The 27,353-nt window shown below is 50.8% G+C and overlaps 1 protein-coding gene across 8 annotated transcripts in view; it reads right to left on the reverse strand.

The window, feature by feature from the left end:
* The window catches only part of ZFHX3 (zinc finger homeobox 3), a 276,951-nt gene that overhangs the window by 42,578 nt on the left and 207,020 nt on the right, over positions 1 to 27,353 (reverse strand). For all 8 annotated transcript variants that reach the window (XM_047712137.1, XM_047712134.1, XM_047712138.1 and 5 more), the window contains one exon: positions 6,454 to 6,561. In XM_047712137.1, coding sequence (XP_047568093.1) covers positions 6,454 to 6,561 — 108 coding nt within the window. The remainder of the gene's footprint in view (positions 1 to 6,453; positions 6,562 to 27,353) is intronic.

The following is a 27,353-nucleotide window of genomic DNA, read 5'->3' on the forward strand; positions in this document are numbered from 1 at the left end:
AAAATAGTTTCAATGGTTTGTTTCCAATTGTGAGGCAGAATTCTGCCTGCAGTCACTTTAAACAGCCAAGTTCTACTGAAAGAGGCCTGGAAAAAAAGGAGGGTGGGGAATGGAGGTGGGGGAGGGGAACAGAGGACTCTGGAAAAGCCCACAGAGCTGCACAATTCCCATCCGTGTGTGAAACGTAAAACCGAAAACGGTTTCCGTTGGCAGGAATGCGAACCACAAAGGAGCCATGCGAGCCAGGCTCCCAGCATTCCCTCGCACACACCCTACTGCAAAGACAAATCTACTTTTGGGTGAGGTAGAAAAATGGAACCAAATGCCAGAAGGACACAGACTTGGGCTGAAGTGATTTCTACAGAGGTATGGTGGTGGTGGTGGTGGTGGAGAGCCTGGTTTCTAGCCAGAAACAGAGCCGGGATGGGCAGCAACTCAAAGGCAGCCCCATCAATCTCCAGGGGCTCCTCCCCCGCTATCCTCAGGACATGGGTCTCTGACAACAGCGCAAAGCACCCAGTCACATAGGACCAAGTGAGAGTGTGTGGGGCTCTGATGCCCCACCAAGAAAGGCGGCCTGGGACTGTCCCACTGTCCCGGAGAAAGCCGAAGGGACCTATCTGAACCCTTGGTGCAGCTCCTGACCCACGCCATCTCAGCTGGTGGGAGACTAGGGAGATCCTGGCAAGCGACCAGCATTCCAACCTTAGAGATTCTTCTTCTCCGAGATGCTCCTGTACAGCTCTTCCTCCCCCAATCACACTTTTTTAAGGAATTCCAGAACTGCCAGAACCTCCTTAGTCCAAACCTGCCATTCTACAGATTTTCAAACTGAGGACCCCAGACCTAAGGCCACGCGGCTCATCTCAGCCGCAGAACCAGGCCTCGAGCCCAGGGGCTTCTGACTCCTAGCAGGCCAATGCTTCTGCGAACCCAGAATGCGCCTTCTCCATCGACACTGTCTTTTGCCTTAATGGACTCAATTTGGGGGGCGGGGGGGGTATTCTTGCCGCCCCTTTCCGTTCTCTGTCCACAGATCACACCGTAGGCACGAAGTTCCCACCCGACGGCACCCTTATTTATACGAAGCTGTAAACAACAGGGAGAAGGGGGGGGGGGCTGGTAATAGATTTCCACCAGGATGTGCCTGACCTGCTTTTTTTCAAGCTCGGTAATTAGAAAGGCAGTGGGTCTGCAGGAATTATTCATATGCCGCAAGAGCCGAACACTATACATTTATGTTAAACATGTCAAACCCGATTGAAATCATGCCTGCCAGCACCATATTCCATAAACACACTTTTCCCCACACAGCCGCCCAGACCTTGCCGGCCCGTTAATACCTCCTCTAATAGCAGTCTTCCATAGATTCAAATCAGGGACGCTCCATTGCACTAATTGCTTGGTGTTAGGTGAGCACCGTGGGTTTAAAAAAAAAAATTAATAAAATAAAACCCCTTTGGACCATTCCCCTAGAAAAACAACACTCAAACTATAATTGTGACTCAAAATTTTCCAAAAATACAGGCACGGACATCAGTGAGGGACCTCTGAAGCATTATCATGTTGGTACGGCCCCATCTTTGTGTTTGAAAGCACCAACACCCCCTGGTCATCTTGTCTCAAATTAGGTTAACTAGACCCGGTTTAGTGCTCTGTGGCTGGAAACCATGGCGGCTACAGGATTTAAATAACCATCTTGCTATGATTCTTTGCCAAGAGTTCAATTTTTCCCCCTAATTATTGGTGATAAAGCATCACATTAATTGTATATCACTTAATTTATAGCAATTAACGGTTGATTGGATAATCACTGCATTAATTATTGTTCAGTTGCCGACACTGGGGCCTCTTCAATCTAGAACACACACTTTTAAATCCACACTGCTAAAAGAGAACAAGGGATCATTTTCATGTTTCACAAGAGAAAAACCACAGAGTTGGATGGTGGAAACTGCTGTGCATTAGGAAAGAGACTTAGCTTCAAAGAACCTTCCTGCACCCTCTGTTGGCCCACAAGAGTACATCAAGCTCTCCCCGAATAGATGGGATCTCTGAAGGGTTTACCACGGGCCACCCCCTGCCATCATGGAGCCCTCAAGAGCCCTCATGATGGAACCCGGGGGGTGGTGGTGGGAGTCACCCGTCCATGTATAACAGATGAGATGCCCAAGGCTCCAAGAGGCCGACGCCATTCACTGAGTGGTCCACTTCACCAACCTGCTTCCAGATGGAGCAAGGCATGGACTTTCTACGAGGGACAATCCCCTCATCTGTGTACGTCTAGCTGGCTGTCATGTTACTGTCACTGCTGTACAACTTTGGGAGAATGCTAGTCTCCACACTCTGAATGGAGACGAAAGCCAGACTGAATGATTCTGTGGAAAAAAAAATCCCATTCCTGGAGAGACACTGGCCCGGTATGAGCGCGGGCTCCGTCCTAAGCAGCAGGGCTGGTGTGCAAATCTGAACCTCGCTGAGTGCCTTTTGGCAACCTACACAAGCTCAGCTGTCCCAGGCTCAGTTTACTTCTCTGCACAATGGCGGGGGCCCAGGGGTGAGGGGTGCTGTTACAGCATCTGTCTCACAGAGGGGCGGGAACCCAATGAAATAACATGGGTCAAGCAGAGCTTCCCAACTCTCTTTCCCATCGTGGCGCTCACAGAATACGATGGCAAGATGAAGCCAACCGACCCCAGCTTTGGCAGCTCCTAGCACCCCTGCCCCCCTCCTCCTGCCCCACGGGCCAACTCAAGGGCTATAGAGTTGCACCTGTGCACCTGTGCACCATTCCTGGCACGCCTGCTGGGAAGGACCGGGCACGGTGCACGAGAGCAGTGCCTGGCCCCCAGGTAGAGCCGAGCACAGCCTTAGGAAGAACTGGGAAGGCAGCAGAGCTGGGATGCATCCTTTCAGGAGCAGCGCTGCTCCCCCTGAGTATCCAGAGCTACACTGTCCAGATTTAAAGAGCCACATTTCAACAAATTACAATGAAATAAAATAGGAAATTCTGTTCTTCAGGGGTACTGGCCACACATCAAGGGCTTAAGAGCCACCGTGGCTAGTGGCTACTGGATAACTGCACAGGGTAGCGGCGAAACCTCTCCATCAGCCCAGGGAGGCCTGTGGGACGGCACTGATCTATAGCCACGCTGTCCTGAGGATGACAGCTCTTCCCGAAAGCTCAGGGGACTGCTACATCCCCCAAAAGCAAGGCCTATCACCTCATGGAACCTGTGATTGGGGGAACTGTGCCCAGCGCCCTGCACGAGGTAGCGACCCAGTCTCTGACCATGGGGCGGACACTGCTGGGATTCAAACCATGGTCCTGCCCGCCCTGCTGTCGCTTGAGGTCAAAGACCTGACACCTACAATAAAAGAAGCCCAGAGAGGGTGGCCCACAGACACCAGAAAGGACACCCGGAGTCCCCTTCCAACATAAAAATAAACGACTAAAAATTTTTTAGTGACGATTATCCATTCCAGCACAAACCCCAAACTACATAATCAATAGCTGAGAAAATGCCAATTATCCAGGCTCATTTGAAATATTATTAATCTGCACCATGAGCGGCCACTAATCAACAGTACAAATTGTGAAATCACTATTTATTTATTTGCTGGGAGGAAGCACTCCCCATCACATTTAATCAGATAGGAACAGCTCAATTTAGGGCATAAATGGAACAAACGTAATTTTTTTGTTTGTTGTTGCTGTTTTTTATAAAAGAGTAAGGATCCCAAAGAAAACTGCGAAGAGGCTGCTGCTACCCATATCGATTCCAAGATCAAAACGTCTCAAGTACCTTAATAAAGCCTGTCATTACACACTCAGACAACATAGACAAAATTATGCTTCAGGTCAAAAGAGGACGGTTCGCAGGAGTCAGGGAAGAATTTTCCCTTCTCTCTTTACTACTATGGGACTGGTAAGGGGCACCTCTGAGTCACTCTTCCATGGTCTCTGTCTCATCTCTGTCTTCTGGAGAGGAGGTACAGCCTGCTGCTTGAACGAACGAACGAATGAATGGACGAATGAGAAAGTGGGGCTTTATTAAAGACGCTCGTTTTCATGGGGCTCCTGGTGGCCTGGCACGTCCGCCAGCTCTTGCGAGGACACACGCCCACTGAATTTGAAACACCCGGAAGGCTGTTTAGTTGAACCACCCTCAGCAAAGCTTGCCCTGAACTGATTCAAGAACGAGAGGAGCCCAGGAGAGGGGCCTGGTACAGGGCCTGGCGCACAGGAGGAATTTCGCAAACGGCAGTCCCGTCGTGTCACTGACTCGGTGTCCTTAGCGCACACAGCGCGGGCCACGCCCCGCACAAGCTGCAAGCACGATCCAGTAGGTTCTGACGGGCTGCTCCCCCTCCACTTCTCAAAATTCCTTGAAGCCACAGGTTGCCCTGAGACAGTTTCACCTTCACAGGAAAGGACCCAAAGAAAAACTGCTACTAGTTGTCCTCATCTTATTTAACCAAATTATTGAAACAACACAACAAAAACCTTGCTAATACAGAGCCTCCTGTAGGCCAGGCACTGTTCTAAGAGTCTCATATTCAAATAATCGTCACAGGGATCCTCTGAAAGTAGGTACTATTTTTTAATCCCCACCTCTGGTGAGAAACAGAGGCCCGGAGACGTGAAGTCACATAACTAGGAAGTGGCAGGGCCGGGATCGGCACCTGAGGACCCAAACTCTGAAAACAAAGGACAGACGGCCTAGAAGGTTGCTTGGCCTTCTAATGGTGCGTGTGAAATCCTCTTGCCCGTGTCACCTCTGTCTGCAGTTCTGCATCCACGTCGCCTTGACAGTAGGGCAGAAAGCAGGATCTCGGTCAGTGTCAAGCAACAACAGCGTGATCCTCCCCATGATGAAGGGCTCTGAGGAGAGACATCTGCTTCCTACCTCCCGGCCTGCCCTTGCTTCCCTTCCCGGGGTGCTTGGCACCCCCATCCCTGAGTGTCTCTCAAGTGTGGGCCTCTGGCCACCACAGTTAGAAAGGGAACAGTTTTGTTCACCCGGCTGCGGGGACACCCTGTCTCTGTGTCCCAGGAAACACCGAACAGACGCCTTGCCTACTCCGCCCCATCCCTCCTGAAATTTGGAAGCTGTTAAGCTGCCTCTCAAATTTCTCTTTTACAGACTGAATAGCCTCAATCTCTTCAGCCTCTTTTCAGAGGCAATATTTCTCAGCCTTCAGTGATTTTCATTGCTCTCCCCTGGCCTCTCTCCAAGATTCTGTATCTTGTTTAAATAGTGAAGGCCAACACTGAACATGATTTAAGAACAGTCGTGCCTGGAAAAGTAACAAAGGCCCAACCAATACAGACTCTAGAAGGTAAATATTTTCTTGAAAAAACACAAAGTATTACAATATTAATAATGGGAAGGCAGTAAGAATTAGGTTGACCAAATAAAATAATTTCTGTTGCTTGTCATATCATTTCCTCTAATAACTGTGGTGGTTTCTGGGAGACTTCCCTGTCCCGAGAAGTCTTCTCAGAAACAACTTTGCTCCTCCTCAACACAACCTCAACTTTTCTTCTCAGCCTTGGCTCTTCTTTCCTCAGATACAGCAATCCTATCATCACGAGAGGTGGCTATTCCCCTTCTCACGACACCAAGTTTTCCAGAAGCAGCACTTCCTTCCCTGACTTCAACGACTTCTGCTTTTGTTAACACGTCCTGCTGCGCTGCCTGCCCCTCTCTGGACGCGCTTCGGGGTGTGGGCACTCGCCCTGGGGGCCAGGTAGGACACACAACGTGTGGCATGAAGCCCACCCTTCACTGCGGACGCCTTGGAGATGCCGGGGTGACCCCAATCGACGTGTACAGGGCAAGCCCCTCCACTGGGCCTGGGGGCGGGGGGTGGGGGCAGACGACTGGACTGTCACTGGAGGAAGAGTCGCATCAAGGGCGACGCACGCAAGGAGGAGCCACGGAACAAATGTGGAGAACACGGAAGCCCTTGACACAGAGCTAGACACTTGGATGCTCCATAAACAAGCTGGTCTGGCGGCCATTTTAGGAAACGCTTTAAAAATTCTTGACTATAACCTAAGAGATGGAGAATGAAGCAGACCACTCAAAAAACCCAAATTCGGGCATCTGAGTGGCACAGTCGGTTAAGCGGCTGCCTTCGGCTCAGGTCATGATCCCAGGGTCCTGGGATCGAGTCCCACATCGGGCTCCCTGCTCAGCATGGAGCCTGCTTCTCCCTCTCCCTCCGCCGGCTGCTCTGCCTACTTGTCTTCTCTCTCCATCTCTCTAATAAAGTCTTTAAAAAAAATTTTAAAAAACAACAACAAAAAAAACCCAAATCCTTCTCCCTGCTGCACAGAACTGACAGTCTTTCTGGGTACATGAAGGACGCATGTGCTCCCTGACCAGCCGGCCTCAGGGTCCCAGGGGAGACATGCCGGGGGTCTGGGGGCCGCACGCACGCTACCTGTCCACTTGCTCTGGTCCTTCTCGACTCCCCCCTCCTGGTCTTTAGCGAGCTCCTCTGGGTCAGCAGCCGTGTCACTGGGGCCTTCAACATCTTCCACGGCTTCTTCTGAAAGAGAAGAAAAACAAAACGTCAAAGATCAGAAGTGGGACAGAAGATGAAGGACTCTTGGCTCTTGGCTCCTGCTCCAAAGAATTATCCACGACCACAGCACACAGATGCCAGTGACTGCCCCCCCCCAACGTGGTCCCCGAAAGGCTGACTGTACTTCGGCTATGCCGAGGTCTAGATAAGCCGCGGGGCCTTCCCGTCCCTGCTAACTGGGATGAGACTGACTCGCTTGAGACGTGTGGACGTGAGGTATTTCCAGATGGATTCTGAATGCCTCATTGGAGCTTTTAATATTGGAAAGCCAATCTTGCTGAAGAAATAACTCCATCTAAATTCCTGAAGTTGGGGCACCTGGGTGGCTCAGTGGGTTAAGCCGCTGCCTTCGGCTCAGGTCATGATCTCAGGGTCCTGGGATCGAGTCCCGCATCGGGCTCTCTGCTCAGCAGGGAGCCTGCTTCCCTCTCTCTCTCTCTCTCTCTGCCTGCCTCTCTGTCTGCTTGTGATCTCTCTCTGTCAAATAAATAAATAAAATCTTTAAAAAAAAAAGAATAAATAAATAAATAAATAAGTAAATAAATTCCTGAAGTTGCATGCAAGTGTTTTGCACTTGAAAAATGCAAAAAAGGAGCCCCAAGTCGGCTCCTGCCTAGCCCCAACCGCAGCACGTCCTGGACCGGGCCCAGACCAGACCCTGTCGCTGACCCTTCAGAGGCCTGGCAGTGCGGGTACACGTGGCAGACGGTGACAGGAGGTGTTGTTGGTTTTTTGTGTGTTTTTTTTTTAACAGTCGCTCACAGTCTCAAGGATCACAGAATATCAGTGATAGGATTTCATTAATGTGAAGAGTTCTAGAAAACAAACAACATCTGTATAAACAACATCTGTAGGCATGCCAGGTGTCAGTGGCGAGAAGCTAGATTTGTAGAAAAGGGAAAAAATGTGCAAGAGAACCATGTATTTTCCTTTTGAAGTCAGTCCACTCTTTACCGACCCCTGGTTTAAAACTAGTCATGGAAATTCTCTCCAGCTCAACACATAATGCTTTGGGTGAAGACAGAAGAATGGTCACTTCCAACACGAGCCTACTCCTGAAGTAAAACACGACCTGCCCAAGCGGAAAGGCAGAGGCTAAGATACGCTACAGATGCTGAGGGAAAGGAGGTGAGACATTTCTCTCCTGCTCTCTGGCCCTCTGGATCATCATCCAAAACACTCATTAAGGATGGATTAAATAAATGAGTAAGACAGGCTAACCGAGGTGGCTTCATGACGACATTATCCGCAGACTTTGAAGAGCACAGCTTCCTGGGATGAGAACCTGGATGCCCACATCCATTGCCTGGGGCTGCCACCAGCCCGGATGCACAGGGACCAGTGCTGGCCTTGGGGCTCTGACCAATGTCACCCTAGGTCTCTGGAGCCACCACCCTGCCTTTCAATGTTTCAAGGTGTTATCCTTCCCAACCCTGCAGAAAATAGCTTCTAAATGTCATCACACAAAGGAAGTAAAAGCAGTTCAGAGTAAAATGACCTCAGAGGGTTTATAAAACACTTGAGGAAGAAAGTATCTATTTAGAGTCTGATTTTCCTAAATTTTTCCCAGAAAGACAATGCAAGTCCAAGGACTAGAAAATCAAACTTGGGGTCGGGGAACATTCTTACTTCATTCCCACCAAGAGAGGATTTGTGAGGCAGTCACAGGAACCAGATGAAATCAAAGAGTGCTTATTTTCATCCCCAAGTAAGAGGCCTCCACATCTACTCTGTGTATTTCCCTTTTGTCTTACTGCGTAGTAAAGTTAACAGCAAGTCTCCCATACCCACCTCAGTTCAGAGAAAACTCAGGCAACCACGGTTTGAAGTCAATCTGATATACAGTGCCATATTAATACTATACATCGTCAAGTAGAGAAAAAAACGTTCTATTCAAGTGTCAGTCAAGAATAACAACCAAGACACATGGTGTGACACATATGCGGTCTTCGTTATGTCCGGGCAGGGTGTTCAATGCACATTTCTAACACTTTTGATAAAACTGTTCAACGCTATAACTACAAAATCCATCTCTGAACGGTGATACCAGAATTCAGTCCATCAGTATTAAACTGGGTCTACCCAAAGGAGCTAGAACTCTTAAAATACAGTCCTTTGTCCCAGTCCATCGTGCGACTCAAACTCTCCATAGCAAGGTAGGTATTAATCGTATTTGATTATACAGAGATGGCTGAAACGGCCCCTCCTCTCCACCTCACTCACACACACACTCACACACACACACAGAGTCACCTTAGATGGAGACAATCCTACACCTACAAAACAGACAAGACCCTGATGTGCTACACGGCATCTGAGGGGCTGCTCTGCAGAGGAGGGAAGGGACTGACCCACGGGGAGGCCTCCTCTAAGGCCAGCACCGCTCTCCTCCACAGCATGTGGGCCGCAGCCTTCGGAGCACAGAGTGAAGAGCTCACGGTCGCTCTGGCACAGACCCCAGTCCTCTGAGCCTTTCCAAACAAACCTTATTCAGAAGATACAGAGAGTGAAGAATAAGCACATTATGGATACGACAAGCAAGGAAACCGCACAGTGCTTTGTGAATATTCCCGGAGCCCTCACCCGACAAGCCTCATGGGTTCTCTGCTTTCTTCCCTCCCTGCCCTACTACAGGCAGAAAAGTGAAGGCAGCTCAGTTCCAAGGAGAGGATAGAGGACAGGGGTGAATTCAGGAACTTTTTTGTTTCTCCCCTTTCTTATTTTTAAGACTTAAATATCAAATCCTCTTCTTTTTCAGTTCCTAGGTCTAACGTTATCATTTGTCACTCATTCACCGAAAGGCTGTTATATGGCTGGTGGGAGGAGAAATGATCAAGAAACTCCTGGACAGCTTTCTTTACAAGGGGGTCAGAGTCCTCACCCCCAACTAAAAGCCAGGTCCAATCAGCTGAGCAGGCACTTCCCTGCAGTTCCACCTTTGACCTACAGGTGTCGCCCTCTGCATGGCGAGGCCTGGAAGGGCAGCTAGCGGCAGGAAGCAGACACTGTCTGGGCCGCCCAACCTGAGCATGTGGAAATAATATACGTCTTCAAGTGAACTGTCTGGTCCTGGGGAAATAAAATAGGACATTCATAAGCAGTTACACCATCTGTCTTTATACCATCATCATCAACAGCAAGAGGAAAAATCGCTCTTTAAAATGGATGAAAGCCCAGGCTGACAGTAACCAGAAAACTGAGCTCTGAATACCATAAACGTAGAGAAATGATGAAAAAACAGAGATACAAACTATGAATTTGTCTGGACGGCTCAGATCCACAATGCTTTGCGGGCAGGGTATGTTTTGTTGGTCCCCCAAACCTAAAGAAATGCCCACTCACTAAGACCCAGGCTTCGGGCACCCAAGGAAGGGCCTGGTCTCCCCACACTGGAACCACGTGGGGACCCGGGGAGCAAAGCCATCCACACTCCGACCTCCTGGGGCTGGTTATCTAGGCCTTCTTCCCTTTAGGAATGTATATTTGACACCCATGAGCTGATCAAGCAAGGAGGGGGTTGGATAATTTCTCCCAGATCACGGATTGCATTTTCTACCCGTGAAGTCAGTGGCAACTGGCTGGGGGTCATTGTGGAAGTCGATTCTTCCCCCCTAAATAATACCGGCTATTGACAGTGGGAACAAGTAAAGACTTGATGGACCGACGATCCGGTTCTATGTGGAAAATCCTGTCTTTCCCTCAGTTGACGAAGTCGCTTCCCTTCCCTAAGATACACAGCAGCAACTGCGCCACTTTTAAGGCTGGAATAGACAAACCAAAACCATCTTTTCCCCAGGAGTTTAATACTATCTCAGAACCAAGCAAAACACACCAGGATTGTTTTCTCAAGGGCAAAGCCAGGACCGGGATGAGGCAGTCATCTCTGCTCCCTAGGCCCTGCCTGTGCCTGGCAGGGGGCAGCAGGCCTAGCACAAGCAGGTAAGAAGGTCAGCTTTTTAGAAGACTCCAGAGACCACTACCCACCCCTACAGCAAAAGGCGACTTTGATGGGTACACCCCACAGTGGCCCTCAAGTGAGGGCACCCCTTCTATTTGAATGTATTTTCCTGTTGAAGGGCTAGAGAACCAGCAGCAAATCTTGAGTAACTGTGAGGTCTTCCTGATATCCCTTCTGCCTTCGACCTCCACATGAAACAGTGGCTGCAGGTATTTAAAAAAATCTCTTTCCATCCCTGTCTCCTTTTTACAACTGCTTCTCCCAGACAGCACTTACTAGCTCTCGGGCCAAACCCAGCCTCCTCACGCCTGTCTCCTGGCTGAGCGCACAGCTCTCGGGTGGAAGGATTGTGGCAGACAAATATATTCTAAAAGGGCAGGGTTCCTGGGGCACCTTAGGTTTTTGAGGTGATGGTACCACAGCTACGGAAAATTTCCCTTCGGTCAGGGTGGTTTTGTTCACCACAAATGCAAACTGTTCTCTGAACCTACCTTATGCTTAGCATGCTGGCGAGGGGGACTGCCTAAATCCCCAGCGTGTGGTGAGATCTGCTCCCGAAGGAGGTGTGTGTGCCAACTGGCAGCCCTGTGGTGATTAGCAACAATTTCATGACCAACCTGGAAACCGGTGTATGAGCGGAGCCCCGGGCAGTAGCGAGAACAGAGGTGGTATCATGGTCAAGTCGGTGCTCACCACCACCGCACTCATCCCGCCCCCCACCAGTGTGTTCCCCAAGAGACCTGCGGAGTGGGGGACCCAGTCCTGCTCCCCGAGTACCTGGGGCCCAGGGCCACGCCCATCGGGGGTCCTTCACAAACCACTTTCAGACTTGTAGGAAGGGGAGTCAGTCAATGACTACGATGAGTCCCTCTGTTCCTAACTCTTAACAGGATGACGCGAATCAATTCAAACCTTCCCCCAAACCCGACAAAGCCCCAGGAGTGCCTCGATGTGACAGAAATTTGGAAATTCTCCTAAGAATCAGGGTGTCTGTACCCCAGGCTCACAGGCGATCATGTTACTTAAATACTACAACGATCCGGGATCCCTGAAGAATGAAATTATTCTTTCCTTTTCCTTTGGGGTGAGCCATGTTTGAGGGTGGGGGCGGAATAAAGTACGTTCGCCTGTCGGCAGGCTCAAGAGCTGAGAAACATTAGCTGTCATGAACCACAATCAAATCAGGTTTGAAATATTTAGCAGTGGCTTGGAAAATGCGGTGGTGCAGCTCTGACAGGCGAGATGTGCACAGACACCCACTTTCCATTATAATGGAAATATCAGGCCTGTTCTGAATATGTATAACCCAGAAAAATGTATTGATTTTTCATTCGGCATTAAAAAAAATGAAATAGCCTGCAGCTGTCAAAAGCCTTTTGTTAAAAGCTCATCTTTCCTGGAATGAGGTTTACCAGAAACAAGTTTTAATTGTATGTAGGACCTCTTCTTTGAAAAACAAAATAACCAATCTGCCTACTTTGAAGATAGGGTTAAAGCTTTTCCGTTCTCCATTTTCAACCTAATTAACCAAGGACAACCACAGAAGCGAAAGAAAAAGGCCTACAACAGGAGGACCATCAGGAGTACCACGGAGGGTGGCGGCCAGTGACGCCGGGGTCTCAGGGTGGGTAGCAGGTGGGACGCTAGGATGTTCCTGTAAGTCATGGGCAGGGGCTGCGCTCTGTAGCTATAGATTCAGCAGAGGACACTGTGGCCAGTGTGCCGTCCTTTTGAAATGGTGGTTGGCACAACTGGAAAACAAGGGCAGAACGTGTGCTCGATCCTGTGGGCCTTGAGTTATCCACAGGAAACCTCTCAGAGCTGTACTTCTTCTACGGAATACGCATGCTTTATTTTGCAAATACAGGTCAAATCAAATGCTACCCTATAAAAAATGACTGTTAAGGTTGAGACCACTTGCTTCTAATAAGATCCAGTGTTTTAACTCTGCTACAACAGAAACTTGTAGCGGGATATGAGCGACAATGCTGATGGACAGGCAACACTACTGCTCCCAGCTCTTCAACCCTAGTCTTGTCCTCCCTCTCCAAGCCAGGGAGGAAAAGGAAGACGGTAGGATACTTGTGACCAACTATGTGACCGACTATGTTCTCCCTCCAAGACATTTTGGTAAGCATGATCTCACTGAATGGTGACCACGGGGCCAACAGTGGGAGACTCTCCATGTGCCCTGGGCTTCTTCCCAACTGCACAGTAACCCCCAGATCCACGATGTGACAATCCACTCCACGACATCCCCAAACACATTTTCTCAAACATTCCCTCCAGGGTTTTATTCCAATGGGGTCTCTTGTCAGTCCTGGCCATGTGGCTGGAGACTGTGTAAGACATAGTTTCAAGCAATTAGGTTTTCTGGTTGACGATACTGCAGTCCCAGAAATTGTCCCTTAAGTGAAGGTGGGCTGACTTACCACAAATGTGTTAAGCATTCTCTTAACACACCTTATCCTTTGCATCTTGGTGAAGGTGACCATATGTTTTCATGCTGACACATGTAACAGGAAACTTAAACTCTCCCCCCAAAAGTTCCTTGTGCGTAATCACCTGAATATTACTTTTAATTGCAGGCAAAACTGGTCCATTCTACTTTCTACATCTTAACAGGGTAGAGATTAATTGTGGGAAATGCCAAATCACAAGACGAAAGGCCCGGGAATCCCAACTAACACTGGCCAGGGGAACATTCTGGAATCCAGCTATCCCAGTCCATGCTGGAAACCTTAAGAAGCAAAGGATGAGGGCTGGGGGGGCAGGGGGGGGTGCTGGGGGGTAGGCGGCGTGAAGCAGGCAGGGGCTCCAAGGCTTTAAGCCTGGAGCACTCATTTAATTCACTGTAAGTGTAATATTCTCCCACCTTCTCGGGATAAGATACCATCTCTTTTCCAACAGACATGAGGACACACAGAGACGACAGACAAGCTGGCCCCGCAATCCTGCTTGTCTAGGCCTCTCTCTCCGAAGTCCCTCTCTTGCTTGGGATCTAGGGGACAGAGCAAGGGGGAGGCAGAGGGAGGCCTCCCCTTCAGATGGGCCCTGGTCGTCGGCCCTGTTCATTTTCTTACCAACCTAAGCTCTGCCAGGCCAGGCCAGCCAGCCGAGGCCCCTTCTCTGTCAGCTGCGGAGAACAGCCCAGGGGGTCTGGCCCGGGGCCGCGGCGGATAATTTTCCCACCCTGGTCACTTTTCAAAAAATAATGTGGCCAAGGTGATAACTAGTCGTTTTAAACAAAACCGCCTTGTCGAAGGTGATGTTTCTACATCAGTCCTCTGAGAGAAAAGGGGACGAGATCAGGAGAGGAAGTGGGGGTCGCGCTTGGATGGAGACACACACTCTTCCTCCAGGATGAGCTCTCCTGCACGCGGATCCTTTAAGGGATCATTTTACCACAAGACGTCTTCTGACCAAGAGGTGTTCATTTACCAAATACACCTGGGGCCACAGTGCCTGGCATTTCTGAATGCCAGCCTGAAAAGGTGAGTGGAGAGCCTGAAAGGTGGTAGAGGCCTGCCAGCCCTCGGAGACGGCCTTCGGGAAAAGCTCTGCAGGAAAACCCAGAGCTGAAGGACCTCGGCCTCCTCGCTCCTCCACCCTGACCTTGTTTCCTGGCCCTCACCCCAGTGATCCTGCCTTTTGGCACCAGACTTCGAGAATCAACACGCCGAAGGCAACTCCGGGTATTATTAAAATGAATAATTGGAGAATAGAAACCATTTATGCTTTTGTATATTTGAAGATCGTGCCACTGTTTATAGAAACAAGAAAAATGGGGCTCATGTGGCAGGAGGGAGCCTGAGAAGGCCGGGCGTGCTGCAGCCTGTGTTCGTAGCCCCTCCTGGGTGAGGCAAGGTCTGCCCCAACCACAACACGAGCCTGGGGCGGGGGTGGGGTGGGAGATGGCGGGGGTGTAGGGTGGTGTGCTGGGGCGGGGTGGGGGGGGGGAGTCTCTCCCTTTGCTTTGTGCTTAGCTTCACCTCTGCCTTGAGCATTGACGAGAGGGAGCATCTTACAGGTTGATCCAAAGTGGCCACGGCCTATGGAAGCCCCCAGAGAAAACGTCCCCTCCTGGGGCTGCCCTCCCAAGTGAACAGCACAGAAGGCCGCAGCTCCCAGTGCGAACTGCTGCTGTTGGGCAGGGAGGGTGGGTCCTGCCACCTTCTCTCTTCCGGGCAAGGCCACTTGGTCCATCTGAACAGTCTGTCAAAACCCCGCTAAAATTAAGGGGGTGGGTGGGGGTCAGGGGAGGAGAGAAAGGGAGGAACCGCCTAGAGCCAGGATCGCAACAAGTTCCATTTATCTGTGTTCTCAGCAAAAGCACCTGGGCTGCCCCCTGCAGAAACGCAGAAAGGATGAAAGCAAATGTGCAGTGACAAAGCACAGGGAACTAAATATGTCCGCAGACTCGCCTGGTGGCTGTTCGCAGGGAGAGTTGGTGCTCGCTCACTCTTTTTTTTTTTTTTTTTAAATAACTGAAAGATGTGAGTTCCAGTGTGTAAAACACACACCTAGCCCTGAGACGGCTGTTGGAATCCACCCCGAGCCAGAAACCCAGCTCTGTCCCAGAACGTGGAAAGAAGCTGGATGCAGCACGGATTAGCTCCCTTGGATTTCCACAGGGCCAGGACTGCGGCTCTGCTTTCACACATGATATGGAAAAAGGCAAATTCCCCGAGCATGTTTGTAGCGGAGCGTGATGTGATTGTGTTGTCATTTATGGGAAATAATCGCAGACCCATCTCTCCCCGTTTCCCCCCCCTCCATTTTCCAGTCCAAATAACCATGAAAAATTACACTTCAATGTCAGGGCGACGACAAAGGAGGCGCGCTCTCTGGGAGCTCGGCGGATTTGCAGGGGTTTTTCCTTTCTTTGGACAAAAACTACCTTCAATTGTACTTCATTTAAAACGTGATCTAACAAATGCATTTTGACAAGTTCCTTTCTCTTTTGCTCCTTTCTTTCAAACAGTATTTTGCACAGTTTAACCTCACACCAAAGTGGAATGTTCTGGAAAGAAGAGGCATGCAAAATAGAAGGCCCCTGAAACCAAGAAGGGTGTTTTATTTCCCTCTCTGGTAAAAACAAAGTAGTGGAGGAAAATAACGATTCTAACTCAGTATGCTGCTGAGAATGCACGGACAAGGGGAAGAAGTCAGTCACAGGGCCTTCACAACAGAGTGTCTGATGGACAAAGGTGAGAAAAGCCAAGGTTAGAAGACAGACAGCCTCGATGGAGGAAGAAGGGGCTTCATATGCTTGCTCAGTACAACAGACCATTCCATGGCTTTGGAAGCACAGACTAAGGTGTCTGGGAGTACAGTCAGAATTGGGGGCTCATGCCCACATGGGATGAGGAAGGGAAGCCTCTTGGTGGGGTCCCATTTCCCTGCTAGTCTCCCTCCTCCACAGAAAAGGAGATCTTTCACCCAAACAGATCTGCCTGAAAGCTTTTTAATGTTCCAGGTGTGAGGCCTAAGCAGTCCCTACAGTCATCTGTCTTTCAGTAACGCTCTGCTTGAAATAAACACTGCCAGGCTTCCCTGGTTGGAGGGGAGAAGACAGGACAGATAAACACACATGAGTGATAGAAAGAGTGTAAATAAAAAAAAAAAATTACAGTTTCCATTAAAAAGGTATCGTCCTTCTGGGTCAAAACAGACTTGGCGTGTCAGGGAGAGAGCTTATGCTTAATGCAAAAATAAATAAATAAATAAATAAAATAAATCCCATTTATTTTTAATTTGAAAATGTTGGAAACACATGGGTGAAAAGAGTCGAGGAAAGCCTGTAAGTGTACTTAAGCATCTATATACAAATGAAGGTGTTTGGGAAATGAGCAGGATGTACCAGAAGTGATATTAGATGGTGGTGATTAGAACCTAATGGGTCTAAGTGAGACCTTGCGGGATGGCTCTTGTAACGGGACTGTCCAACACTGATGGATGCAATCTATACAGGAATGACAGCATGGGGACAAAAGGTGGAAGGGAGGCTGGACAACCCAAGGCCTTTACAACACCGGGGAGACAGGAGGTGACGACGCCCAAGGGAATGATGGACTGTGTGGGCTGAGGGTATGCAAAAAAGCAAGCTGAAAGAGAAACAGGTGAGCATTTGGTTGCTGACTATCAAAACAAACAGCACCCAACCCAGAAAAATAAAGCCAGAGACTCCAGAAGTCTAAGTCACAGGTTGGCACAAACGAGGGGCTGGAATTCCCAGCCTGTTTGTGGCCTGTCTTATGCCCACAGTGTCCGAAGGGTCTGGACCCTAATAAGAAATCAGCTTGTCCCCGGGAAGCGCAGGGCACGTGGAGAAATCCGGGACTACTCCCACCAGTGGGCAGCAGCACTGACGGCCTGCCTGTCAGCGAGGCTCCTTCTGCACTCATCAGCCACTTACCGGCCAAATGTGGGCCAACAGTGGGCCCAGAAAAGCACCAGCTAAACCTGTTCTCTGGCCAGACACGCATAGGCAAGACGACCGAGGACCCCCGCAGATGTGATGGCACCGGGAACTGCAGACACCCACGCTAGAGATACATGTGAACCCTGGAGACGGCCCAGGACGGGGTCTGACGCCTCCAGGGGTGCGGGCCTACCACGCGTTCACTGCCTGGTGCAGGCGGAGAAGAGCCCGCCTCCGCCAGAAGCATTTACGGTCACACCAGAGATATTTAAGGACGAGTCTACACGGGGAAAGTAAAAACCTGGGCCATTCTCCAAAACCATCAAGTCCCCCAGCACACTTCAGCCTGGAAACCCAGGCGGCGGCAGCAGCGGCGTGTTTCAGCTGACATTTCCTAGGAAATTGTGAAAAAAGCGAAGCAGGAAGCCGAGGGACTGAGAAAATCCAAAGGTTTATGTTCCAGGGCTTTCCTGCATCCACATGAGGAAAAGCAGATGGGGCTGCGAAGTTGCTGTCATTTTTAACATGCACCTTGTATAGCTCTTTGGTGCCCAAAGGGAAAAAAGAAAATTCTTGGGTCTTCTTCCTCCCTTTGAGAAACTTCCAAAGTTATGCCCGTGGTCAAATACAAAGCCTCTAGATTTTTAAAATTTGGATCCCGTTCCATGAAACGTTCTTTTTCTGGGGTTTGACAAAAGACCACCACCACCACCACACCTGCCCTTTCACGATGATTTTCGCTCAAGTGACCCGTCCCCACATCTCCCGCAGCTACTAACTGTATTTTATGCTCAGCCTCAGGACTGGGTGCCACCTGCTGTGCCTCTCCTCCCATGAGAGCTTTCTTCCACCTAAGCACAGGCTAGAATCCCTAGAAAGGTAATGCAGTCCATCACAGGTCCCCAAAGTGACACTGTAATGCATCTTAAAGCACAAAACACAATCACAACCCTCAAGGCGGACAACTCAAAAAAGAACTTAAATTCTAGACTCTTACCCACACTCATCCACGGAAGGTACATTTGACAACAACTAACACACAAAACCAAAGGGAAAGAAGATGTCGTCAAGACACGAGAAGGTCACCGAAGATCTGGGCAGAAAGTGCAAATTCGGCGACGAAGAGTCGGACAGTTAGGAGTAAGGGAACCTGTGGCCATTGACAGCACACGGTCCTACTTTCCAGAAGGGAACAGTGGGCGCTGACGCTCTCCCGTGCGCATGCGGCACCAGGAGAAAGGACCAGGAGCTGCCGGCAGGGAATGCCTTAAGTCAGGTTGCTCCCTAAACTTGCGAAAGCAGACAACTCTTCTGACGGGAATACAGATCCTGGCGCAGAAAGAGAAGATGGAAATGAAACCTGCAACACGTCAGCGGTTTTGCTTCGCTCTGGAGGCGAACAGTTATGGCAAGGAAGGGAGGGGATAAAGCAAGCCATGGTGTGAGTGAAAAGCAGACAAAATGCAATGCCGTCTTGAAGAGGAGATCGTCCAATGACTGGGAAGAAAAAAGTGAATGATTTCTCACTTCCCAAGCAACGATTTTAAATATCATAAGGAGGAAGAGGAGGTGGACTAAGAGGACTTAGACAGTAACCGACAAGCAACTTTCCCAAAAAAACCCCACTGTATCTTTAAACTCAATATAAACAATGGCGGGGGGGGGGGGGGGAAGGTCCATTTCTGTGTGAAAAGTCTACGAATTGACCCAATTCCTGGAAGATGCTGGTGACAAGTCGGATGAAGAGAAAACTGGGCTTTCAAGAGAAAGGCAGGAGTAAAGAGATTTAGGAGGAAGAGCTACCGGCTGTTTGCAGAAATGTGGTCATCACAGGAATCTGCCTTTGTTTGGAGGGGTTTGGGGGAGCTGATGGAAAGCGCCTCCATTTTCCAGACCCGGAGACTGGGACATGGAGGGGGTGGGGCTCGAAGCCCAAGGGTCACGAAATCCAAAGGAGGACGAAGGGAACAGGTGGTCAGAGGAGCAAAGGAAGAAGCAAAGGCCCGTGGACGAGCTGGAAGGCTCTGGCAGGTGGATCCCGAGAGCGGTACCAGAGGCGTTCCAAGCAGCAGCTAGCTGTTCCTTACATTCTGAGACAAAAGGCATAATATTAATGATAAAAATGGGTTCGCCAAGACCAAAAGCCATCCCCTAAGAACCAGATATCCTTGTGTTTAGGCAAAGAGTAGCCTGTTAACTTCCCACCCTGTGGCAACGTGGTACCCAGAATAAAACCATCACGTTTAAAGACAGAACAAACCAGGGGCACCTGGGTGGCTCAGTGGGTTGAGCCTCTGCCTTTGGCTCAGGTCATGATCCCAGGGTCCTGGGATCAAGTCCCACATCGGGCTCTCTGCTCATCAGGGAGCCTGCTTCCCTCTCTCTCTTTCTCTGCCTGCCTCTCTGCCTACTTGTGATCTCTGTCAAATAAATGAATAAAATCTTCAAAAAATTTTGGAAAAAAAAAAAAAAGAAAGAACAAGCCATAGTTCTCACCCCCCTCCCCCGCCACCTTGCTCTTTCCTACTTTCTCTCTCTCTTCCTGTCTCTCTCGTTCCTGCTTTGTCCCTCTCTCCCCCCTTCATGCTCTTTCTGGAAGGGGGCTGTCCCAGAACTACTGCTCCCAAACGGCTCAGGGCAGAGCCTGTCAGAGACCTTCTGGACCCAGGGTGAGGTCCAAGGGGCTGGTGCGGCCCCCAATCCCTGCTGCGGAGAACTAGCCGAAGCCAAGTAATTGCTTTTTCCCCTTCCACTAATAAGCTTTTCAGCAGAGGAAGAATTCAGCTTCCTGTAGTCAACAGACCCTTTTTTCCCTGCCTCTCCTCGCTCCAAATAATCTAAAGTGACTGCAATTTCAGTCCTGGCTGTCTAGCATTCAGCTGCACCGGCCGAGGTCAGAGGGTGTCAAGTGAGGGCTCTCCATTTCCTTTCGGCTCTGCCTTTGCGCCACCCATGCGTCTTTGTAACTGAGGCAACGCACCTCCCCAGCCCAGCCGTTCCGTGTATCACCAGCCCACGGCACACACGGACTTCAGTCAGGATTCCAGGAAATGTTTTTAAGGCTTAGAAAACACTGGGGGAGAGGGAAACAAACAAAAAAAAAATCTCTTTGCTGTAAACAACTGATTAGTAATGACCAACTTCAGACGCGAGGGTGACCTGAGCCTTTCGTTTCCTGGTCTGGAGCAAATACATCGCGCTACGACATTTCTGTGTGTTGGTGGTTAAACCATGTGGCTGGTTGTGTGGTTTTCGGTTTAGCTGAATGCAAATGACTTCGGTTGCTGAATTTGCTTCTTACGACGTTGCGACGCACTCATGGTGCTGGTATCTTCGAGACGGGCTTCGTGTCTGTGGGCCCAGCTGCAAGGGGGGCTGCTTGGGGAAAAGTGCCCCATCCCCTCCCCTGCCTCCTTTCCCAGATGAATGAAATGGGATTTCAATTAAGAAGGGCAGCACCAGCACCTCCCCCTCCTCTGTCCTCATGGAGATCTAAGGAGGAGCACAGAGTGCCGAGCGAACAAACAAATGGACAAAGGGAGATAGATTGCGTGAGAGGAAGAACAGGTGTGTGTAGGGACAGAGGGAGGCCCCGCAGGTGTCTGTCCCACGGGGAGCGTGAACAGAGGGTCAGATCCAAGTGCACAAGGCCTGTTATTGGAAAAGCAGCTCCAAGCAGGGGAAACAGAGGCAGGTCTGCAAAGAGGGTGCTCACTGGGCCTGCAGCCAATGCCCGTGGGCTTCTGGAAGGGAAGGAGAGAAGGGGAGATGTATCTAGGGAAGACGTGAACACCTGCACACACAGCCCCACCGCCACCACACACCCAGAGGAGGTGGACGCTTACTCCTGGCTGCAGCCAGGCCTGTGATGGGAATTTATTTCCCTCAATTATGTGCTCTTGTCCCCAGTCTCAGTTCATCAGCACAGTGCAGCCAAGTCAATGAAAGGCTCCATAATGAAGTAATCACATGCACGGGGATGGCCCCACACCTGCCCGCTGGGCCCTGAATCAGGCTGACATCAGCTCTCCAGTCCCCCCAACCCCATGTGCTCCCACGCTCCTTGTCAGGTCACCCCCATCCTGCCCCAGGAGGCTCCGGCCCGGCTGCCATTTTCTTGGCCCCATCACAAATGCCCTGGTTGCAAAGAGAAGAGGAAGGGACTAGCAAAGGGGGACTGATGAGTACAAAAGGTTTCATACTTCCCTTTTCTCCTACCTGGGAAATCCTTCACTGCGAAGACCCTGGTCCTAAAAAGCCAGTACCATGTGCCAAGAAAGACTCTCTTTGTTCAAGTCATTAGTATCTAATGACAATAGGAATGGGGGACTACAACTGTCACACAGCTGAAATAGATACTATCATTACTCCCATTTCACAGGGGGAGAAACTGAGGCTCGTGGAGGTTAGATTAGCGGCAAAGGTCATACAGTTCAGAGGTAACGGACTGAAGCGAAGGCCCACGCTCTTCATGACGACCTTGAGAGCTGCTACGGGGCCTTCCCAAGAGAACTTAAACTTCTGCTCGTGCTCATGCTGTGTCCATCCATCCATCCATCCACCCACCCACCGCATGTTCATGGAGCACCTCTTCTAGGCACGGACAACACAGCTGGGAACAAGACAGGAAGACTCCCTGCGCTTGAAGGGCAAGGGGCAGAAAAGAAGGTGGGGGAGTAAGACAGACAAGAAGCTGCCCAGCACACTTCAAGTCAGCTGCTGATGGGGGGCGACGGAAAAGTAGGAACACGGGACAAAAGCAATCCCAGGGGTCACTTCCTACTGGCAGCTCAGAAAGGGCGACATTGGAACACAGACCTGAAGGACACAAGGGTGCCAGCCACAAGGGCCATCCAGGCAGAGAGGAACCGCAGGTGCGAAGGCCCAAAGTGGGAGCAGAGAGGGAGAGGAGGACCAGGAGAGGAGTCAGACAGGTCGTGGGGGTGACTTCCTGTAGGCCTTGTTGGCTGTGGTCAGGCCAGAGGTACCACCACGCAAGGGACTTCTACGAAAACGAGAACAAGGGGCTCCTCTTCAGCATCCCCTCCTCTGCGCAGACGCGGCCCCAGACTCTCCACCCTGCTTGGTAAGTAGAACCGGGGATGGTTTCCTCCCCTTAGCCGAGAGCTGCATGGGCGAGATCCTGCCCAGCCTCACACAGCCGCACCGGTAGGGCTTTCCAGTACACAGACTAAAGGTATTTCCCCAAATACATGTATGCGTAATATACACGATCTCCGTGAGCCTTTCCCTTTCCTGGGGGGTGGGGGGATGGGCAGGGGCTGACTGTGAGTGGAACAAATGCTAAGAGGGGATGTGGGAGCCGGACTATCCTCTGCCACAGGCCACATTGCAGCAGGTAGGCAGTGTGGACACCCACTCACCAAAGCACCTTCCTGAGAAGCTGACGAGTCAGCACCGGGACTGGGCCGACAGGCTTGAGGCTCCTGAGAGCTGTAGCTCCAAGCTAGGAAGGCCGACCACTCCGCACGTCCCTTCTCTGAAACCGGACTGCCCTTTCACATACGTGAATTTCAACGCACTTTGCAAACTTAATAATCCTACAGAGCTTCGCGAGTCCGGCAGAGCTTCTCAATGTCGGCCCTCCCTCGCACAAGATCCATGTGGAGCGCAGGGGAGAGGCCGCTGTGGGGAAAATGTCTGCTCTGCTCACCACAACGTAAGAGGTGTCTCCCCCTAGTGAGACACACACACACACACACACACACACACACACACACGCACGGGGCAGCGGCAGCAACAGCAGCAGCAACAGCAGCAGCAACAGCAGCACACCCTCCTCTGCTGTCTTGGGGCTAGATGGGCAGCTAGGTCAAGGTCGACAGGCATCACCTATCTCCTCCGGCTGCACGTGGCCATGATCCTCAAACCAGCCATCTCTAAGCACTCTGGGACCTCCAAGACAGAAAAGTTGGAAAGCCCTCAAGTGTTCTGGGTGCTGCTGTTAAACATGTTGAACCCGGAGTACCTATGGGGCAGCTGGTCTGTGCGCTGTTTCTCCGGCCCGGAGACCAGAGGGGCTGGATCTTAGCCGGAAGGGAGAGAGGGAGAGGCCTCCAGAAAACACAAGAAGTTGGGATGGGAAAGGATGGGGGGGGAACCAGCCAGAGGAGCCCCTTCTGGGCTTGCTGGGGATCCATGGGGGCAGCCAGGACTGCCCAGGAAGCCGAGGCCAAAAGCCAGAGAGAAACAAGAAGACACCAAGTGGGGGAGTGGAGGTGTTACACGAAGAGACAAATCCACAAAACTGGGTGCCGTGTGGAACACGATGCCTCGTGGGCCAGACCCATCGCAGCTTAAGGCGCACATTAATTTGGGTTTCTGCTGTGACCAGAAGCCTGAGGAGCCATAGCCCCTTCTCCAGTTCATTCCATTCCAGTCGTCAGAAGAACTGTGTTTTGGGGAAGGGGCCAGAACAATTACTGCAGCCTTAACTTGGATGCTGCTGCCTTTTACAGTCCGCTTCCCAGAACAAATGGCCCCAAGACTTCATCCATCACCAAAAAAGGCAACTGTGAAAACACTCCTGCCGGCCCCTTCCCTCACACCAGCAGTTACCCTCCCCTCCACTGGTGGGGGTGGGGGCAGCTGGGTTGGGGGAGCCCGGGGGGGGGGGGGGGAGTCGAGGGGGAGGCAGCTCGGCCCGTACTAATTGCTCTTGCGGATGCTGTGTGGTGTGGGGGCCGTTCCCAGCGATGAGCAGTTAGGAACTTCCCAAATCATTAACCTTTCTCGGAGTGCATTGTACTGGGAGGTGCTCCCTCTGCAGCCTATTCAGGAGCCCTATTGATCTGCCGCACACTCGGTGCCTTCAAAGTTGTTTATGATCAATATGCAAATTGCCCATGGCATTGATCTAGTATTAATTTTCAATTAGGGAATCCACAAGGGGTCTCTGAGGGTCAATACCTAACAATGCGAAGGAAACTCTGCTGAGGAGTATCGGCCTGATGCTGATAAAAGCTTCCCTAAGCCTCCTTCTCAATAGTTCCAGGCCCTCCGGGCTGTCACCTTCACTTTGGCTCATCTGGTTCCCTCCTAAGTCAGACCCCTTCGGTCAGCAGCCTCCCAGGGCTGGATCGGGGCCGCTGCCCTGAACTCCCCCCGCACAACAACCACCACCCCACCCCACCCCCGCCCGGTGCCACAGGGACACTCCCTGGCCTGCCAGTGCCTTCCCCGACACCCGACCTCTTGATCGGATGCCCCAGGACATGCCTCTACATCTCCCCATGCCACACCCAGCCCCGGGACCACTCTCTCCCCCAGCTCCCCAACCAAACATACCTTCTTCCTCCCTCTCTCCCTCTCCCTCGTTTCTGCTTAGTCATGGAACGTCACCTTGGCACGCTGCCACGGCTGGAGCTGGCGAGCTGCACGGTCCCCAGAAATCTCAGGCAGTCAGGCCGAGCCGCCAGGCTGCCAGGTTATGCTTGGCAAACAACCCACTGATGTCATTTCAAAAAAAACAGCAGGGGGAAGGAAAAAGGCACAGCTTCAAATCATCTGTTTCTCCTTCTTTCTTTCTTCTAACAAAATGTTTCTTCCTAAATGAAACATGGGGCAGGGGGCTGGAGGGATATTAATGACTTTACCACTCGTTCACGGTTCCCAGAAGAGGCCTCGGCCCGCCCTCCAGGAGTGCACAGGGCAGTGCGTGTGAGCCAAGGAAGGGGGTGTCCCCGGGGAGAGCGTGCCCAGCTGGGACTGGAGTGACCCGGGGACTCAGTCATTCCATTACAGCCCCTAACAGCCCCTGAGAGACATGCGTGGGAAAGCTGGGCGGGCAGGAGTTGGAAAAGTGTCCCGCTCCCCTCCCAGCAGGTGTGGGGGACGAGCAGGGCACAGCTGCGCTCCCGCCTGGGGCCCAGCAAGGACTCCGTTTGCCTTCTCTGTCTGCCAGGGGCTCTGCGTGCTCCACGTTTTCTGCACATTCTCCAGTTGGAACAAACCCTCCAGAGTTTCAGGCTCTGTCATACCCCATGAAACCGCCTGAACACCCAACTCCACGCCATATGGGTGAGCGCCTGCCCACTTTCGGCAATGCCACTCACCATGCAAACGGGTGCGTTAGCTAGCCAGGCTAATTGGTTTATGGATAACATTAATTACCATGTTGCTCATTAATGGATGAAATCTTTATTGGTGCCATTGATCAGCAGACTTGTTAGCTGGCCTCCTAACCAATGGCGGATCTAACAAGCTCTCTTATTGGCATATCAATTAATGCAATCAATTCCTGGCCAGAGGCTGCCATTCGCTTCCCTGGTTGTTCAGGGGTAGGAGACAGAACCATGTCAAGCATGCCTTTCCTTAGAGTTCCCACTTCTCAACTGACTTCCAGGTGGTTCCTCGGCCACTTGGGGCTCCCCTATCCAAAAAAAAAAAAAAAAAAAAAAAAAAAAAAATCACACCTACCCTTCCATGTGAAAAATCACCTTCCATCTTCCACTAGTGACAAAGTTGCTACTCTGTCAGGATACGTAAGCTAGAAAGAAAATGGGAAGGACCTGGGACTGTTAAAGTAAACAGGAGGGCTGGAGGAATCTGGAGAGGTTTCTAGATTAGACACTAATGGAAATGATTTAGTCCCCAGACCAGCCTCTGGACAACGATCACATAAGCTTGAAAACACAAACCATAGGCATCAACCCTCTGCCCACCCAGGGAAGCCTTCCCAGACCTCCCAACCTCCTCCACACACCATCACGTCTGCTGACCGCACCTGACGGCACCCGTCTCACTCAGAGCCTCCGACTGATGGATCCTGCAGGAAAACTTCACCCGCTCACCTCGAATCCCAAGCTTTGGTACCGAAAAGGACTTTTCCCATCAGGGACCACCACATCATGCCTGGTAAATCTGTGCATACAGGGGCACTCTAATGTTTGTTGAAATGCACAGAATAAATCTCTTCGATAGCATTTATACCCCTATAAAGTCACAGCTGGGGAAAAACTTCTCTAGGCGGCAACACGTCTTTAGTTGTTTTAGAAAAGGCTCAGGGTCTGGGTGTGGGTGGATTCCAGGCCCAGGGATTTACAGCTGGACTTTACTGAGGACCAGCGAACACCAGGGCATTGGTGCCATAGCAAAGGGCCATGGCCGACAGACCATGGCTTTGGGAAGGTAAGTGGGGAACGCCTGACCCCCCAAGGTGGGCTTTAAAAGGATCACCTGCAGTTTGCCCCCAAAGGGAGAAGCTTGAAATATTATTCTAGATTTGTTTCTAAAAGCCAAAAATAAATTACATGTAAAAAGGGAAGAAAATCACTACTCTACTTGGCGGTGCCAATGCTATTAATAAACTTTGCAAGCACAAACATTTAATTCAAGGCGAGAGGGTAGAAGCAGCAAGAATTGGTAAAAAGCAGACAGGGTGGGAAAGCAAGCTGCTTTGGGCAGAGCGGCGACAGAGAGCGCGGGAGGGTGGCCGAGGCCACAGCTCAGGGACACCATCCTTAGCATTTGGGAGCACAGCTCAAGGTTTCTAGGATAAACAGTAGAAATACTTCCTCTGATTTATAAATAGAAAGTGACCTCTCTCCCCATGGACCATCAGTACCTTCCACATTCACGGGGCAGAGGCAAGTCCTGAACAGACCAAGGCACGGGCCTCAGGGAGATGATCCAGCCAGGGGTCACCCTCTGTACCCGGGTGCAGACTGACAGCAGAGAGGGGAGGGGCAAGAGGCCTCAGAGAAGAGAGCAACACCTCCTTAACCTGCAAAGTCCTTCTCCATGGAGCAGAAGGCTGCACAATCTGCGCCATGGTCACCCGACACAGGTGACGGGGAGACACCCATGGCCAACCACTCAACACCACAGTGATCCTTGCCGTAAGAGCAGCCCTGGGGTTTTCCAACACCAGGAGTCTCCAAGCGCCTTTAAGGCGGAGCTTGCAGAGTTCGAAGGTATCCGAAGAGCTCGCTGGGGACCCCCGGAATGCTAGCAGGAGTTCTGCAAAGTTTGGCCCAATTTTAAGTTGTTTATTGAATGACTGGCTCTTACTAAATGTTGTGATAAGAAAACCTACTCAAATATGGTGTTTGCCAAAATCTAACACACTGGAGGACAGGCCATGAACTCTGGCCAAGCTAGAGTTTGTGTGGACCTCAGGGTAATATGTCTGCCCTCCCTACTTAATTGGAGAGTCTCCTGAGGTGACAAGACACGATGCTTAAAAAAAAAAAAAAAGTTAATGTTTGGAACTACTTCCCCATGAGCAAGGATCTGCACAAAAATGAAACCAAAATGAAAGCCATGAACAAAATAGAAGCTTAATTGATCCTATTAAACTATACCTTCCATAGTGCTTAATTTTGATCAAAATGTTGATCACTTTCTGCTTTA

Source organism: Lutra lutra, chromosome 17, assembly GCF_902655055.1.
Source record: "Lutra lutra chromosome 17, mLutLut1.2, whole genome shotgun sequence".
Lineage (NCBI taxonomy): Eukaryota > Metazoa > Chordata > Mammalia > Carnivora > Mustelidae > Lutra > Lutra lutra.